The sequence below is a fragment of the Mizuhopecten yessoensis genome, unplaced genomic scaffold (genome assembly GCF_002113885.1).
Source record: "Mizuhopecten yessoensis strain PY_sf001 unplaced genomic scaffold, ASM211388v2 scaffold716269, whole genome shotgun sequence".
Classification (NCBI taxonomy): Eukaryota; Metazoa; Mollusca; class Bivalvia; order Pectinida; family Pectinidae; genus Mizuhopecten; species Mizuhopecten yessoensis.
This window is the reverse complement of record NW_018480032.1, coordinates 471188-490738: the sequence shown is the minus strand read 5'-3', so window position 1 is coordinate 490738 and position 19551 is coordinate 471188. Positions and strand designations below refer to the sequence as shown.

The 19551-nt window shown below is 37.0% G+C and overlaps 1 protein-coding gene across 1 annotated transcript; it reads left to right on the top strand.

Annotated features, from left to right (window-relative positions):
* Positions 1-323: 323 nt before the first annotated feature.
* LOC110442470 lies at positions 324-13989 on the top strand. Its single transcript, XM_021486102.1, has 14 exons — positions 324-401; positions 961-1027; positions 1969-2180; positions 3058-3259; positions 3390-3539; positions 4501-4643; positions 5179-5404; positions 6168-6305; positions 7155-7301; positions 10178-10287; positions 10789-10990; positions 11545-11667; positions 12209-12397; positions 12831-13989. The coding sequence occupies exons 1-14, from the start codon at positions 327-329 to the stop codon at positions 13136-13138; spliced, it is 2292 nt and encodes a 763-aa protein (XP_021341777.1). The 5' UTR covers positions 324-326; the 3' UTR covers positions 13139-13989.
* The last annotated feature ends 5562 nt before the right edge of the window (positions 13990-19551 follow it).

Sequence of the window (19551 nt, the reverse complement as noted above, 5' to 3'; positions counted from 1 at the left end):
AAGGATCAAAGTCTAAAACTTCAAAGTGACACAAGAGAGGAAAAACATTGGACGATACATTAAATAATAAACTAAGCTCACATATTTACAAGTATTCTTACCAATGAATCTATCATTGCCGACTCTACCGTTTGCAATGTATACATTATTATTTTTTCAAAAATCAAGCAGATTAAGACCAAATGTATTTGGTCTTGCTAGGTCTTGACTCGTTCTTTGAAGCGGTAATATAATGTTGTGTATGCGACTTAATTTTTGCTATAAAGAAAAACTATTTCTTTATGTTACGAACTTCCGTTGGCTGTTTTGGTCACATGATCAAAAACATGGCGGCTTACAGGCGGCTGTGTTTACGTTCTGTTGTTTTGGCCTTGCTTTATTTTGGCTTTCAAACCGAAGCGGTAAGATGTGCATTGATATCTGTCATTTTCTGTTCGTTAATATATCGACTAAAACTTGGATAAATGATAAGATACAGACGTATAGCCTGGATGTACCTCGGGCCGGGCCTACATGATAATAGCTGCGATAACGTAGTTTTCTGACGACGAGAGATTTTTTTAGAGGAGGCCGGGTATTAATATTAGTACTAACATGATAAGTGATCAACGTACTCTGTGGTATTTTACCAGTAGGATAATTGACTTATGGTTGATGTCATTTCGTCTTTCTATATTTCAAATATAGTTGATTGGTTTATGTGTTGTTATTATTTTCTAAAACAAGCACAAAGAACGAAGAAATGATGACCATATATGTACAAATATATAGTCTCTGGCCATGACATCCGACTTAGACACCCACACAGTCATCTATCTGTTAAAATGTCTTAGTCTGGTGTCAGGGCCAGTGGACACTCGGGATATTACAAATCAAGAACATTTGTAAAATTTAGTTAACATGTTGATTGGAAATATTAAGATAAAAAGATATGAAATGAAATGTTTCTTTGTTTTCTAGGGTATTCAAGAAAGTCTACAGTATGCTGAGGTTGACACCGTACATATGATCTTTATGACACACTTAGGTAAACTTGTAAGCTTTGATCGTTCATGAACTAGTCACAGGTAATAATAGCCTAGTCTGTCAATGAACTAGTCTCAGGTAATAACAGCCTAGTCTGTCAATGAACTAGTCACAGGTAATAATAGCCTAGTCTGTCAATGCATCCTGAATATAAACAATATTTATATCATGTGTGTATACTACAGACAAAGCTAATGTCTGTAAAACTAGTGTAGCCCGAGTTTCCTCTGACCCTGACACCAAATTAAACATTATTTTACAGATATACGTCTGGTGTGGATGTCTAAGTCTGGTGTCAGGGCCAGAAGAAACTCAGGCTATAACTAGTGTTTAATCAAACTTTAATTTTGCAAGAAGCTGTTATATGTCTTTTTTTTTTTACACCAGTAGCTTGCTGAAATATAGTGCTAGAAATTAGAGTTTGGGAAAAGAAAGCCAGTGAGCATATCCGGGCCCCCTTGGCCTCTTGTTGTATTTTACAGACTTCTGTTTACTTCAGTTTGAATGTTGGCAATTCGAGTTTCATATTTACGTACTTTTGAGTCCAGATATTAGCAGATTTTATATCATATGATACCAGACAAACCATGGCAACTTTAGCAAGAAAAAATCTGTACTTTACTGACTCCCAAAAACTTATTGAAACATCATTTTCCATGCAGTTGCATTTCTTGTAAGAAACAACCATAACAATGACTCTTTATAGTGTGTGTGTAACTTTTTTGAAATTTGAAATGACTCAAAACCCATGACACAAAAATTACATACTTGCACAAAAATTTAGAATAGGTATTGAGGGCAACTGGAAGCAAGCAACATTTCTTATTTGCCTCATAATGATCATTGTTGGCCTCATTTCAAATAACTGATCAATTACCACAATGTGTAACACATTTATATTACTTCACTCGACTACTACAGCAGATTTGTATTATTTTAAAGATGTAGGCTATAATGGTGGCACTGAAACAGGATTCATCAACAATATCCTAAACACCTACTTCCACGAGTATTTCCCCCGGGCCATCAATCTGTCACAACAGCTGCGCACAGACGAGTATGTAGAAGGATTTGTCTATACAACTCATCCATGGCTGGTCAGTCTGTTCCTGGACTGTCCGCACAACCTTGTTCTCAACAACATCACCCTTAAGGTAAGTACTTAACCTACTCTACACCCCCTGACTGGTCAATCTGTTACTGGACTGTCCTCACAACCTTGTTCTCAACAACAATCATCTTCAAGGTAAGTACTTAACCTACTCTACACCCCCTGACTGGTCAGTCTGTTCCTGGACTATCCTCACAACCTTGTTCTCAACAACATCACTCTTAAGTACCTAGACAACTGTACATCCCCTGACTGGTCAGTCTGTTCCTGGACTGTCCTAACAACCTTGTTCTCAACAACAACACCCTCAAGGTAAGCACCTGTATACTGGCTTTTGAAGACCCCTTTCTGATAATCACCTAGACTGTCCGTAAGACCTTGTTCTTTGACCTCAAGGTAAGAACCAACTTACATACTGCTCAGTCACTCCCTGTCTGTATCTTGACCTTGTGTTAACCTTCATAGTAAGTAAGTGTAAACAGACTATTGTATACCCACTGGCTGGTCAGTCAACTGGACTGTCCTGATGACCTTGTTCGTTGACCTCAAGGTAAGTACAGACAATTTTAGACCAACTAAGCGGTCACTTACCTGGACTACTCACCTGGACTGCCCTCATAATGTTATTCTCATCGTCAAGATATGTACAATGTATTCTTGCCACCAGGGAAACTATTTGATACCATTGATGAAATCAATAAACCCACATGTTTATTATACAACTTACTACCAAATGAACATTTCTAACTGTCCTGTAAATTTTATATGGCAAGTTCATAATTTCATACATTGAATTTTGGTGAAATATTAATTATTCTTTTCCGAGGAAAATATCACAAGCTTTTTTTTTGGCTGAAAGAAAATATAGTTTTATGATCAATGTCTGAAGATGAAGAATGTTTTTTTTTTTTTTTATTCAGTGTCCAAATGAAACATCAGTGGAACTCTTCAAAGCTGCGGTTAATCGAGGTGACATCACATGGCATGCTGGACCAATGAACATGCAGTTCGAGAACATGAACGAAATTCTATTTCAACTGAGTCTAAATATCAGTTCTGATTTAGATGCAATGTTTAAAATACAAAGGAAATTTCCAACTCTGAGTCAACGTGATGTTCCAGGTAGGTATTGGTGCACAATGTTATAAGAACAAGCTTTATCACATTGACTTGACTTCATTTGTATAAATCCCTTGTATTTCTTGTGCCACTTTATTGACAATAGACATAACAACCAAGACTGTTCCCACAGGAATGACACAGGCAGTCATCCCAAGTCTGGTACAGAAAGGCATAATGGCTGTCTCAGTCGGAGTAAACCCAGGTACCAGCCCGCCAGCAGTGCCAAAGCTGTTCACTTGGGAATTTGAGGACAGTGCTGTCCTTGCCACCTGGCATGCAGGTATGTCCAAGTTAACACAGGTATGTACAAGTTAACACAGGTATGTACATGTTATCACAGGTATGTACAAGTTATCACAGGTATGTACAAGTTAACACAGGTATGTACAATTTAACACAGGTACATACAAGTTAGCACAGGTAAATACAAGTTAACACAGGTATGTACATGTTATCACAGGTATGTACAAGTTAACACAGGTATGTACAATTTAACACAGGTACATACAAGTTAGCACAGGTAAATACAAGTTAACACAGGTATGTACATGTTATCACAGGTATGTACAAGTTAACACATGTATGTACAAGTTAACACAGGTATGTACAATTTAACACAGGTACATACAAGTTAGCACAGGTAGATACAAGTTATCACAGGTACAAACAAGTTAACACAGGTATGTACATGTTATCACTGGTATGTACAAGTTATCACAGGTATGTACATGTTATCACTGATATGTACATGTTATCACTGGTATGTACAAGTTATCACAGGTATATAAATGTTATCACTGGTATGTACAAGTTATCACACAGGTATGTACAATTTAACACAGGTATGTACAAGTTAGCACAGGTATGTACAAGTTAACACAGGTATGTACAAGTTAACACAGGTACATACAAGTTAGCACAGGTATGTACAATTTAACACAGGTACATAAAAGTTAGCACAGGTAAATACAAGTTAACACAGGTAAATACAAGTTAACGCAGGTACATACAAGTTAACACAGCAACCTTTTCAGGTTAACACGACCATCTGGACACTGACTTATATTAAGTATAATATATTGGTCATAGATGGAATAAAAGACTAGGACAACATTAACTCGGACATGCTTGGCAATTTTACTTAAATGTTCATTTATTTCAGCCCATTGGATGTTAGATATGATTTATTTTTATTGCAAATTATTTTGTTTGCTGCTTACAGCACTGTGTTGTGTCTGTAGGTGGGTATCCCCTAGGACCGGGAAGCAGCCCCGCCAAGCCAGGGGGCCTGTCCAGAAACGACTGTGTGACTGTGGAAGGCTTCAACCATGCCATGTGCTATGCTTTCATACAGGATAATGGGGGACCACCCAAAGATATCCAGGTAGTTATTCCTTATTGTATACACACTATCACTGGTTTTGTTATGGTTGTTTCGCCAGTCTGGTAATTACTTTGAATTAAAAACTTTTTAGCTGGCTGACAAAAGCTTTAAAGCCCTTGGTGGCCAAGTGCATAAGGCATCTGACATTCTGTTAGCTACCACTAGCTCTCCACCACTGTGGCTACGATACCTACGTGGGGCAGTCGCTAGGTACTGGCCATAGGTTTTTCTCAGGGAGCTCCGGCTTTCCTTCACCATCAAAATCTGGCACGTCCTTAAATGACCAAATCTGTTGATAGGACGTAAAACACAAACGATAGCTTTAATAAGTCATTTTCACAGAAACCCATACCTTAATTAAGGTGAATCATTTGAAAATAATAGATTTTATTTTATGTTATGCATAGGGATGTGTCTATATGGAGTCTGTCCTTATTTGAACATTTGATACTTAAAAACAATAAAACAATTTCAAACCTTCGAAAAGGTATAACATGCCATCATTGATATTGATTCCTCTTTCTATTTACTTCAGGAAATTTTAAATTACTATGAAATCATGCGAAAGGAATTTCCTGGAGCCAAAATTAAGGCTTCCACATTTGACGAATTCTTTGAAGCTGTCCAGCCAATAAAAAGCCAGCTCCCTGTAGTTACCAAGGAGATAGGAGACACATGGATACAAGGGATTGCATCTGATCCAAAGAAAATGGCAAAGTATAGAGCCTTTACAAGCTCCCTAAGTAGCTGTTTTCTGACACGTAAGAACTTAATACTAGTATATAAGTTTGTAAGTTCATCTATAAATGTATATTATTCATACATGCCTGAACTCATGGCGTGAGGCAACATCTCACAGATTTTCAACTCCGATAAAGTCTCACGGCGTGGGACATGAATTTACGGAAAGTCCTCAAACCCTTTTTTAATGATCGATCGGCAAACCATTTTCCTGTTGTTGTTTACTCAAAGTTAATTTAATAAAGGTTTTGTTAATAAAGATAACTACACATTAACTCATTCACCCCTAAACCAAACCAAATCAATGACTGGGCAAGTCCAGTTTAGATAGGTAGGGGTGGATTAGTTAATGGTATTTTAATTATTACTTTAATATGTACAACACATGAACATAATATTTCATCAATTTTGAAATTAGTTCTGTACTTTTTGGCTTGTAAAAGTAGCAATGAAAATATTCATAAGTATATTGTACTGGTTTTCCTGAGCTTCAATAAAATACAGGTTTAAAACAAATGTGTAGAAATGTTCAATGATTGTTTGATATTCTCGCTATACCAGAGATACAGCCTTAGCTTTTGTAACTTGCTCCCAGGTTCTTGCATTCAAATTCACTCTTAAGTTTTACTTTGCAAAAAAAGAAAGATTTGAAGGTGTGGTCCAGACTCCGACCTCAGGGTGTGGTCCAGACTCCGACCTCTTTTGCATTTAAAACAATTCAAAGGTGTTTACATGTGAAAAAAATCCTCAAAATCTTGCAATAATTGTGTGTTATATTCTCAGATCAGTGTGACTACAGTGACAGCAGGATCAGGGATGCAGTTCGTTTCATCATCAAACCACCAGAACACACATGGGGCTTGCCAGGAGTGGGCGATTCTGTCAACTGGACTAACCCACTCTTCCTAAAGGCTAGACAAGGTAAGTGAGCCTTCACACTACTTCTAAGACTGAGGAAGGTTAATCTAACCCATTGTTCCTCAAGTATAGGAAAGGTTAGTAGAGGTCATTGGTCAAGCCCAATGTTCCTCAAGGGTATGGAAGGTTACTAGGAGCCTCATGTCCAACCCCTTGTTCCAATTGAGTGTGTGCTTGTGTCTACTTCAGTGATTTATTATTAAAGTATCACTGTTCTTTTGCACAGGATGCAAATGTTTGTGAAGTAATGTTTGTGAGGTGATGCCTTATTTTCATTCACAACAAGCTGATGACACAGCTGATGTCACAGCCAATGACACAGCTGATGACACAGCCAATGACACAGCCAATGGCACAGCTGATGACACAGCCAATGACACAGCTGATGACACAGCCAATGACACAGCCAATGACACAGCTGATGTCATAATTTCTGGATGCTGCAGCCATTGTCAGTTTTTTCCAGCTTAATGTGGACATGCACACTTGTACTCTCACACGCTAATTCGTCCAAGACCAGTCACACATGGATCATTTGTTATACAGGGGGAGACTTGGAAGAGTATTTCCCATGCATGAATTGGTCGAAAATGAAAACAGGTACTTGAATGTATCAATGTCGAGAAATATGTGGTTATTAACTTATGAAGGGCTGTCACAGAGGTGATGAAATTAATTATCATATTACATGTAGTCTATCTCAGAAGTCTACTTATATAAGATTGTATAATCAACATGGCTGTGGACCAAAAGGAGTTATAACTTTATTGATGGAAGCTGAAAACGACGCATAGTATGAAAATCTGCACAATTTTTCCATCAGTGGCATTTCAAAACTTATTATATTTTAAGGTAAAAATTTTCATAACTGTGAAGATGCCTGGGAGGAGCAGAGACAATTTATTGATATTGCCTTGGAAAAGGTCAAAGGTCACCCACTAGCCAATATTGCCCATTATGAGATGGAGCAGTTGACCCCAAAAGAACCAGATTTGACAGGTGAGTGTTATCATGTGACATTTTGGACAAGTATACATTCTTATTCGTAGGAATACTGAACACTGTTGTCTTGTTTTGTCTGTGATTTAACATCCTTGTAACAGCTAGGGTCACACAAGGACAGTACACCGCTGTCACAACAGCTAGGGTCACACAAGGACAGTACACCGCTATCACAACAGCTAGGGTCACACAAGGACAGTACACCGCTGTCGAAATAGCTAGGGTCACACAAGGACAGTACACTGCAGCACAACAGCAAGGGTCAAACAAGGACAGTACACCGCTGTCACAACAGCTAGGGTCAAACAAGGACGGTACACTGCTGTCACAACAGCTAGGGTCACACAAGGACAGTACACCGCTATCACAACACCTAGGGTCACACAAGGACAGTACACCGCTATCACAACACCTAGGGTCACACAAGGACAGTACACTGCAGAAAAACAGCAAGGGTCAAACAAGGACAGTACACCGTTGTCACAACAGCTAGGATCACACAAGGACAGTACACCGCTGTCACAACAGCTAGGGTCACACAAGGACAGTCCACTGCAGCACAACAGCAAAGGTTACACAAGTACAGTACACTGCTGTCACAACAGCTAGGGTCACACAAGGACAGTACACCGCTGTCAAAACAGCTAGGGTCACACAAGGACAGTACACTACTGTCACACCAGCTAGGGTCACACAAGGACAGTACACTACTGTCACACCAGCTAGGGTCACACAAGGACAGTACACTCCTGTCACAACAGCTAGGGTCACACAAGGACAATAAACCGCTGTCACAACAGCTAGGGTCACACAAAGACGGTACACCGTTGTCACAACCGCTAGGGTCACACAAGGACAATACACCGCTGTCACAACAGCTAGGGCCACACAAGGACAGTACACCGCTGTCACAACAGCAAGGGTCACACAAGGACAGTACACCGCTGTCAAAACAGCTAGGGTCACACAAGGACAATACACCGCTCTCACAACAGCTAGGGTCACACAAGGACAATAAACCGCTGTCACAACAGCTAGGGTCACACAAAGACGGTACACCGTTGTCACAACCGCTAGGGTCACACAAGGACAATACACCGCTGTCACAACAGTTAGGGTCACACAAGGACAGTACAATGCTGTCACAACAGATAGGGTCACACAAGGACAGTACACTACTGTCACAACAGCTAGTGTCACACAAGGACAGTACACCGCTGTCACAACAGCAAGGGTCACACAAGGACAGTACACCGCTGTCGAAATAGCTAGGGTCACACAAGGACAGTACACTGTTGTCACAACAGCAAGGGTCAAACAAGGACAGTACACCGCTATCACAACAGCTAGGGTCACACAAGGACAGGACACTGCTGTCACAACAGCTAGGGTCACATAAGGACAGTACACCGCTGTCACAACAGCTAGGGTCACACAAGGACAATACACCGCTGTCACAACAGCTAGGGTCACACAAGGACAGTACAATGCTGTCACAACAGCTAGGGTCACACAAGGACAGTACACTGCTGTCACAACAGCTAGGGTCACATAAGGACAGTACACCGCTGTCACAACAGCTAAGGTCACACAAAATCTCTTACTAGAAGAGGAGGGGATGGGCTGATTACAGGACAATCAAATACTATTTTTTAGCATTTCTGCTGAACTGATTTTATGGCATTTATATTGAACTGTAATATATATATATAGGTGGGCTTATTATCAGGCATGGGCTTATTGCCAAATAGATACAGTATTCTGTTAATAGTAATTGTTAATCAGCATGAACAAACTTGTTATTTAACCTGAATTCCTGTCAGTATCAACCAATCACATGACCCCTACTACTTCCTGTCAGTATCAACCAATCACATGACCCCTGACTACTTCCTGTCATTTTCAACTAATCACATGACCCCCGACTACTTCCTGTCAGTATCAACCAATCGCATGACCCTGACCACTTCCTGACAGTATCAACCAATCCTGTCAGTATCAAACATTCACATGACTCTGACCACTTCCTGACAGTATCAACCAATCACATGACCCTGACTAATTAGGGCCCCGTATCAGAGATACGGGTGAGGAATAGTAATCACTCTGTCTGTCTGTCTGTCTGTCTGTCTGTCCACAAATTTTGTTCCTGGCTCATAACTTTGGTATTTATTGACCGATGATCATGAAACTTGGTCAAGATGTTACAAAAATACACATTGAGGTAAAAAGTCAAGGTCAAAGGTCAAGGTCACTAGGTTCAAAGGTCAAGGTGAAATTTTACATCTTTACACTGATGAACATTTTGTTATGACATTATGAAGCAAAGTTGATGAGAATAAAACAAGGAGTCAATTGACCAAAGGTCAAGGTCACTAGGTTCAAAAGTCAAGGTGAAATTTTGCATGTTTACACAGATGAACATTTTGTTATGATATTAAGAAGCAAAGTTGGTCGGAATTAAAGAATAAGTCAACTGACCAAAGATCAGGGTCACTGGGTTAATGGTCAAGATCATTTGGGTCCAGTGCATCTCTGACTTTGACCCTGGCTCTTGATGGAGGAGGTATATAAGGTGAAATAAACCAAATCAAAGCTAACAAATGAGTACTGCACCGGTATTTGCATTTCTGTTAGCCCAGCAAATATGGAGGTGGAAGGAAACAAGACTCACATCATAGTTCATGTAAAATGATTCCTTGCGATTCTTTTTAAAGTCCAAATGTCAAACGTCAAGCTCAGCTATATGGGCAGATTGCTTCTTGATGATGATGGGGGATATATTGCCACAAGATGGGGCCCTTACTGACCTGTCAGTGTTCTAGTTCCTGTCAGTATCAAACATTCACATGACCTTGACCTTACATCTGTAGATTATGATGTGGTGGAAGATGCTGCACAGATATTCAGCTGTGAAGATGGTGTACAGATTCAGTTCTCCAATTCTGGTGCCATCAAAAGACTATACGATCCCTATAATAAGGTACATTTTACCAGGAGAAAATAGAAATTTCATCAAATATTTATTAAAAAGAAAAATTAAGGCAGATATTTTGTTACTTGTAAGATATTGATGTTTCTTTTCTGTCTCTATTATAAACTTCCATCAATTAAAAAATATTATAATCTGTAAATCCTTTTTTTTTTTTTTTTTTTTTTTTAAATGTGTTTGTATTTGACTTCATGCCATCTACCGGTAATACTAACATATAATACAAGACCAGTTCTGGTTTGCTACGAGGTCTAGAGCGTTTGCCAACATTTGAAACCTGGTGTATAATTAGTACATGCAAGTTTGACTACTGGCAACTGTGTAAGACTTTCAACATTCTTAAAATGATTGTAGAGATATTGTTTACCTTGGAGGCAATCCTTGGGTAAAATCATTCCTTGTCCACACGTTAATCTTTGTTTTTTCTATATAGACAATTATGAGTAAAAAAAAAGTACCATCAATACAAAAATTGTTAATTGCTTTCTACAGATAGACTGGGCTAGTGGACCAGACACATTTGGAGAGATACGGTACTATACTTACAATGAGACTGACTTCAGTAACATGGCATCTCAGTATAATTACTATGGAGGTGCTGGGTATGACAAACCCAACTCCACCAAGAACGCCCACCCAGAGTCTCGCCAGTGGTCCACACTACTTACCACTGTCTACAAGTCGCGCAAATCAGGTAAATGCTGTTCATGAAGTACTGTAGACTAGTTAGGCCAAATAAAAAAAATCTTGTGTTTCCGCTAACCCTACCTACCCTAGATTTTTGGGCCTTAGTTTTTATTGACATTTATTGATATGCACTGTAAAAGTCAGAACTCCTGCTCTATTATATAAACACGGTAAAAATATTTTCCAAGATAAAATAAAAATTGATTTCCTACCTACCCTAATTTTTCTGAGGATGATAGCGAAAACACAAGTACATTGTAATTATGTTTATGGAATTATTGTACATGAGCTAAATGTCTTGTGTCGTATTGATCATGCTATAAACTGAGAGGGCCAAAACTAATCTCCAGCTCAATGTAGGGGCTGAGCTTATTACGGAACAAAGAAACAGATGGGCTTATAACCGGGCATGGGCTTTTTAACAGATAAATATTGTAATTACTATTGGAATTAAGAAGTGCATCAATATATCCATAAACATATGAATGTATTACTTTGAAGTTCTTTACAATAAATGCATCATCTCTCACATTGTGTGTACCCTGTTTTCTTGTGCCTCAGCTCCAGCCTGTGATATACTTCTGAAGATTGAAATGGCCGAAAGTGCAGCCACGGACCGGTACGGAGCTCCACCTATGTTCTGGTTAAATTACGTCTCTCGGAAAAGGGCCCACAACTATGGGGGTAAGTCATATTTAATTGGTCATTCCAATTTTAATATCGTAGCATATTAGTTTATTGCTTCTCCTTTCCAAAAAGTGTTCTTTACAATACAAACTCACAAAAACCCTCATGAATATTATAGTAATTAATTTATGACATTGGATAGGTAAACAAGAATTAGTGAATTGAAAAACATTCATTTCGTTTTTTTATGAAATTAAAGGAGATGACTGATAGACAAAATCACAATAAAACAAGTACCATATTTTACCTATGATAAACCCAGTGGCCCCCCTAACATGTAGATGTAATATGATTATCTCTGGCATCAAAGTAGGGAGTGGGTTTATTACAGGACAATGAAATAGCATTTGTTGGCATTTTCACCTAACTTCAATAGATATGGAAGGGCTTATTACCAGGCATGGTCTTTTTGCCAGATAAATGTGGTGAGGTAGCATATGTCCTTAACTCTAACACAACTATTATGTATAATTCATGCGGTGGCATACAACTTTAACAAAATATTAACCAGGATTTTAACTAGTGTTCTTCGTTAAAGGATTTGATGTCACACTTCAGTGGTTTAAGAAACCACCCACACGCCTTGCTGAAGCTATCATGTATCATTTCGCCCCACATTCTCCTGGAGGAGCGACCTCTGACCCAGAGTTCATGTGGCATGTATCAAAAGTTGGTCATCTTGTCGACCCAAGCAACGTTGTACTGAACGGTAGCCAGTACGTCCATGGTAAGTCTATATTCTGAAATTTTTGGCTTTCTGCCACTATTTTGCAACTTGTAAAAGACAAATTCACAATTTTCTCATCGGTCAAGATCGATTTATAAGCTGGCAAAGAAACCAGCAAGTTGGAGAAAATGAGCAGTCATTTGTTTAGAACTAATTTCTTTACTGTTATGGAAATCTGGACAATATGAATTGTCAGTTTCTCAAAATTAGCAAGTTCAGCACATTCTGAAATAAACAGCCATATAAATTAAAGATCAAACTCAGCCATAAGCTAAGCATATTTAAAGAAGCTTTGTTGGTGATTAAGACAAATAGATGTTAATGTACAGCCCAGAGTGTGCCTGGTTTTATGTCTTTGCTCAAAGACTAGCATTTAAAATTTGAGTTGGTACGAGATTTTTTTTTTTTTTTCTTTTTTTTCTCCGAAATACAGCTGTTGACAATGGAGTCTACTTCACCCAATTTCATGGTGATGGTTTACAAATTCATACATTTGATGTGCCAGTAGTTTCAATTGCAACCAAGATGCATCCCCCGTCGCCATTTCCAGTCCCCTTAAAACCGATTTTCCAGAGTGACATGACAGGTGTGTCGTTCAATTTGTACAACAACATTTGGAACACCAACTACATCATGTGGTACCCATACTTGCCCGAGGATCAGGACTTCAAGGCAAGGTTTCAACTGAAATTGTACTGTGCCTGGGGCTGCAGCACTGCTCAGGTCCAACAAGTCGGGTAACATCTGGATTCAACCTATGTTAGTATATGTACAAGGAGAATACTTTTTACATTTAAGTTTTGTATTTCAGGATTCCTAGGTCAAGATGACTGTTACTATTTTTCGGAAAAAAATTATCGTCGTCTCCGGATGGGTAATTCATACATTACCCATTGTTATTTATTGAAACGTGAAGACCAGCCTCAATGCATAGCGTGTCAGAACCTATTTACAGTGAAACACTACTTAATAGATTTTCAATAATCAAATTGACGTTATCTTTTACCTTTACGTGTGTGATCCCGTTTTTATTTTGCATTTGTTTTTGTCGACCATGACAACAATGACCTATCCTGTATTGATGGGCCGTTAAGCATGTAATAATAATAATTATGATAATTTTAGTAATTCCTTTCTGACTGTATTTTGGTCAGATTTCATATATTGTTTAGGATATAATGATATCTCTATAACAATCTTCTGTACCACACAGCATTTAGAATCTGTTAGTAACTTCCACATATGTCAGGGAATTTTTGGTGCCAAATTTCAGTCCCTTTCTCGGTAAAAAATATTTTCCCCATTTTTCTCTCTCTCCCAACTTCAAATTGTGAATTTCTTCCAATGTTTTTATAATAATGCAGCCTTTAAAATAATGTTTTATAAATAAGGATCTTTTCCCTCTTTCAGAAAATTCCAAATTTAGATTACTGCGATACATTTTATAAGCTCATCTGGCCTGAACAACACGTTCTGAAAAACCACAAAAATAGCATGTTTGAGTTTAAGACTATAACTTTGTGTTCAAATAGATGACCTTGATCCACTTTTAAGGTATTAAGGGTCAAATATATTTTAAAATTAAAAAAAAACCTAATAAATAACCAAGAGGCCTGAAATAATATTTGACCAATAGCATGGTGGGATGAAGGACTATCAAATTTGTCTAAATATACGACCTTAACCAACTTTTGAGGTCACAGGGGTCAAATCCATTAAACCTTTGAACAACCATCCTAAAATACCAAGAGACCAAGGGTCATGACATTTGTCCTGTAGCATAATGGTGAAAGTGATATGAAGTGTGTGAATCTGAATTAATGTCCTTGAATGTCAGAATATTCAAAGGAGTTAAAATCTTCCAACAAGGTTTTATAAAATGTAGAGCAATAAATCTTCCGACAAAGACCCATTACATGTTTAGTGATGATACTTGATTTGATGATTTGATCTCGACTCTCTTTGAAGGTCACAGATGATAGTTGAATAACAGTTGAGCGAAATAGAACAATTGGGCCAGCTCTTATTCCGATTCCAAAACCACAAACTCTGTATACTATCAACTATCATATTTGATTATCAATTATAGTTGAAGACCTTTGTTGAGGTGAGTATGTGGTTATATGAACCTGAAAAAAGAGATGTTAACCTAAACGAAGTTCATGTCAATATCTAATATTTTACTTTAAGTAAATGGTTCATATATGTATCTGAAAAGTTTTTAAACCTGTTATGGGAATAGTCAATAATGTAAGTATTATTTTAGGTGTCACGGTAGTCTAGTGCCAGGCTCGTGGGTTGGAATCCTGTCATGGCACTGTGTTGTATCCTTGAACAAGATACTTTACTCTGTTTGTTCCAGTCTACTCAGCTGTAAATGAGTATGTGGTTGGGCAGTGCTGGATTTGTTGAATGCTAGCTGTGAGTGCCTAAATGGCAGCACCGACTGCATGCTCCCCAGGAAGTTGAGAAAGATATTGGCTGGTTGCAAAGGCCGGTATAAACACAGATAATATTTTGTGAACCGCAGGCGCTTTGAGACAACCTATGAACTAGGTTGTGATAAAGCTGTATATCAGAATCTCAAATTATTATTATAATTATTTTATGTACATACAACATAGCATTACTGATTACGTAGTGACGTCACTGATAGGTCATAGGTGTCTATGTAACACAGCTTAACATACCATTGAGATGACATTAGGTAGCCTTAAGGTAGATTTTGAGATATGACCAGTTCAAGATACTGTATACCAGGAAATGTTTGCCCTTTGACAACAAAATCTGTTTCCGCCCAATATTAAATTCGCCCATCACATTTAATTACTATGTATATCGTGTTGTTCACAAACGTATGCTGTAATGATAAATTCCCCCTCAACAATGACGGCGAAAAAGGCTAAAAATAAACTGCAGCAAACATTTCCCGGAATACAGTAGTTAGATAGGAGCTGTACAATCCCGATTCTGTGGATATGTCTAATTTAGTTTATATCATACATGAAACCACATTACATAACACTGTTTTAACAGGTTGTTAAGGACCAAAAACTAACTTTGGGGCTCTCACTCATTTATGCAAGCATAAATTCATTCATTTGGCCATTGGAATTCAAGGGAATTCTTTTCCCCATTCAGATAATAATTATTCTTTGCTTTTATTAAGATCACACCATTATTGGATAATTTGGTATAAGATTGGTTTTTGATAATGGTGCAATCTATAAGATACTTGCAGGTGATATTGCATTATGTTTCATTATGTTTCTAGTTTCTATTATGTAAAGATTAAATGGTGAGTAGCCCCAAAGAAGAGCCAAAGTATAGATTTATTATACTTAAGAATCTAAATCTTAATAAACCAGTTCTAGAATTATTTCCGGTTTATCTTATATGTTGTGTATAAACTATGCATTAGGACCTACTTTCTACCCTGGCTATAACTTCGATAAATCACTTCTGAAAAGAAAGAAAAACACACCTTGCGGTACTTTTATGAAAAATATAACCAGGATGAAATATATACTAAGAAGAATCTACAATCAAGTTCTGAGTGTAAAAATACAATGACCCCAAACCAGGATTTGACCTCAGAGCATTAAACTGTTACTCAAACCAACTGAGGTACCTGGTCAATGGAAGAATCCTGGCTGAGTCACGTTAACCCTTTCATCCCTAGGTAACTTTAATAGACTCTCCCAAGCATTGATCTGGATGAGTCTATTATGGTCTACAGTGGTGAAAGGGTAAATATTGCAACAAAAATGAAATTAAGGGGAGATTACTGTGTGCACGAAAAACTGCAGTGGCATTCTCTAGTGTTTTGCTTGCAGGGGGGTGTAAATCCTCGAATTCAGGGAATTAGTTAAACTTATCAATATATCATTGTTGCATAATAAGATACAATTTTGTGTACTTTTTAACTCAAATGTTATCACTTTGAAATATATATTTTTACGAGATGAACTTTGTGATAATTTGCTAAAATACATATATATGCATGTATTGAAATAAAATATCTGATGAAATGTGTTATGAATTTGATTTTGTAAAGAGAAGGATGTCATTTTTATAGTTATTATTAAGTAGATCATAATAAAGAAAAGTCTCTGCTGCAAAGTGTTTTCCTGTACTTTACCATCAAGTTTTCGCAATGCTATTATTTATAACTATCAACACTTGACGTTAACATGTTTTATTGTGCACTGTGGTAAACATTGATCAGTCATTATGTTTCTTACTATAACTGTGGTTTGGATCACAAGTTGTATTAACCATAAATATATATTAGACAGTTAGATGTTTAAACACAAAATGCAGCAGAAGTTTGTTAATCCAGAAAACTTGTTTTCTGTACACAAACGTTCAAGGTCTGAAATACTTTTACTATAAGTCAGTATTACTGTCAGTCTGAACACCAACATACAGTGACTGAAATACTTTTACTATAAGTCAGTATTACTGTCAGTCTGAACACTAACATACAGTGACTGAAATACTTTTACTATAAGTCAGTATTACTGTCAGTCTGAACACTAACATACAGTGACTGAAATACTTTTACTATAAGTCAGTATTACTGTCAGTCTGAACACTAACATACAGTGACTGAAATACTTTTACTATAAGTCAGTATTACTGTCAGTCTGAACACTAACATACAGTGACTGAAATACTTTTACTATAAGTCAGTATTACTGTCAGTCTGAACACTAACATACAGTGACTGAAATACTTTTACTATAAGTCAGTATTACTGTCAGTCTGAACACTAACATACAGTGACTGAAATACTTTTACTATAAGTCAGTATTACTGTCAGTCTGAACACTAACATACAGTGACTGAAATACTTTTACTATAAGTCAGTATTACTGTCAGTCTGAACACTAACATACAGTGACTGAAATACTTTTACTATAAGTCAGTATTACTGTCAGTCTGAACACTAACATACAGTGACTGAAATACTTTTACTATAAGTCAGTATTACTGTCAGTCTGAACACTAACATACAGTGACTGAAATACTTTTACTATAAGTCAGTATTACTGTCAGTCTGAACACTAACATACAGTGACTGAAATACTTTTACTATAAGTCAGTATTACTGTCAGTCTGAACACTAACATACAGTGACTGAAATACTTTTACTATAAGTCAGTATTACTGTCAGTCTGAACACTAACATACAGTGACTGAAATACTTTTACTATAAGTCAGTATTACTGTCAGTCTGAACACTAACATACAGTGACTGAAATACTTTTACTATAAGTCAGTATTACTGTCAGTCTGAACACTAACATACAGTGACTGAAATACTTTTACTATAAGTCAGTATTACTGTCAGTCTGAACACTAACATACAGTGACTGAAATACTTTTACTATAAGTCAGTATTACTGTCAGTCTGAACACTAACATACAGTGACTGAAATACTTTTACTATAAGTCAGTATTACTGTCAGTCTGAACACTAACATACAGTGACTGAAATACTTTTACTATAAGTCAGTATTACTGTCAGTCTGAACACTAACATACAGTGACTGAAATACTTTTACTATAAGTCAGTATTACTGTCAGTCTGAACACTAACATACAGTGACTGAAATACTTTTACTATAAGTCAGTATTACTGTCAGTCTGAACACTAACATACAGTGACTGAAATACTTTTACTATAAGTCAGTATTACTGTCAGTCTGAACACTAACATACAGTGACTGAAATACTTTTACTATAAGTCAGTATTACTGTCAGTCTGAACACTAACATACAGTGACTGAAATACTTTTACTATAAGTCAGTATTACTGTCAGTCTGAACACTAACATACAGTGACTGAAATACTTTTACTATAAGTCAGTATTACTGTCAGTCTGAACACTAACATACAGTGACTGAAATACTTTTACTATAAGTCAGTATTACTGTCAGTCTGAACACTAACATACAGTGACTGAAATACTTTTACTATAAGTAGTATTACTGTCAGTCTGAACACTAGCATACAGCGACTGAAATACTTTTACTATAAGTCAGTATTACTGTCAGTCTGAACACTGACATACAGTGACTGAAATACTTTTACTATAAGTCAGTATTACTATCAGTCTGAACACTAACATACAGCGACTGAAATACTTTTACTATAAGTCCGTATTACTGTCAGTCTGAGCACTAACATACAGCGACTGAAATACTTTTACTATAAGTCAGTATTACTATCAGTCTGAAAACTCACATACATGACCTAAAATACTTAAAGTATCATTACTATGAGAATGTATGTGTCTTTATTCAGTTAAAACTGCTGTACAAACAAAACTGAATTCCACTTAAAAACCAATATTTCAGACCAATAACCCTATTCCAGATGAAGGTTATTATTTCAGATTAAAACCAAGTTCTATTTAATTAAACAAGAGGCCAAATGGGCCTGAATCGCTCACCTGGTATTAATCTCACACTTGTAATCTTAAAAGTGGATTAAAATACAGCTTCAGACAATATATCAGTGTTTGATACAAAAGAATCAGTTAAAAGATTTAAACATATGACATATGTGACCTTGAAAGTCGAAGAAGGACATTAAGTTTAATGGACTTTATAGCCTTTCATCCCAGCATGCTTCTGGCCAAATATCATTACCATGGACCTTATGGTTATTCAGATATTGTTTAAAGATTTCAACATATTTGACCCCTGTGACCTTGAAAATGGGTGAAGGTCATTCATTTGAACATACTTGGTAGCCCTTCATATCAGCATGTTACTGGCCAAATATCATCGTATAAGGCCTCTTGGTTATTCAGAAGAAGTTGTTTAAAGGTTTTAAACATATTTGACCCATATGACCTTGAATATAATTCAAGGTCATTCATTTGAACAAGTTTGGTATCCCTTCATTCAAGCATGTTACTGGCCAAACTTCATCACATTAAGCCTCTTGGTTAATCAGAAGAAGTTGTTTAAAGGTTTTAAACATATTTGACTCATGTGACCTTGAATATAGTTCAGCCTTTGGGCAGGTGAGCTAATAAACAAAGTGATTGAGTTAAGTTTCCCCTGTACATAACATTCATTTTCATATAACTTCAATTGAAATTGTCGATGTTTCTTTATTTAAAAGGCTGGGTGTTTTA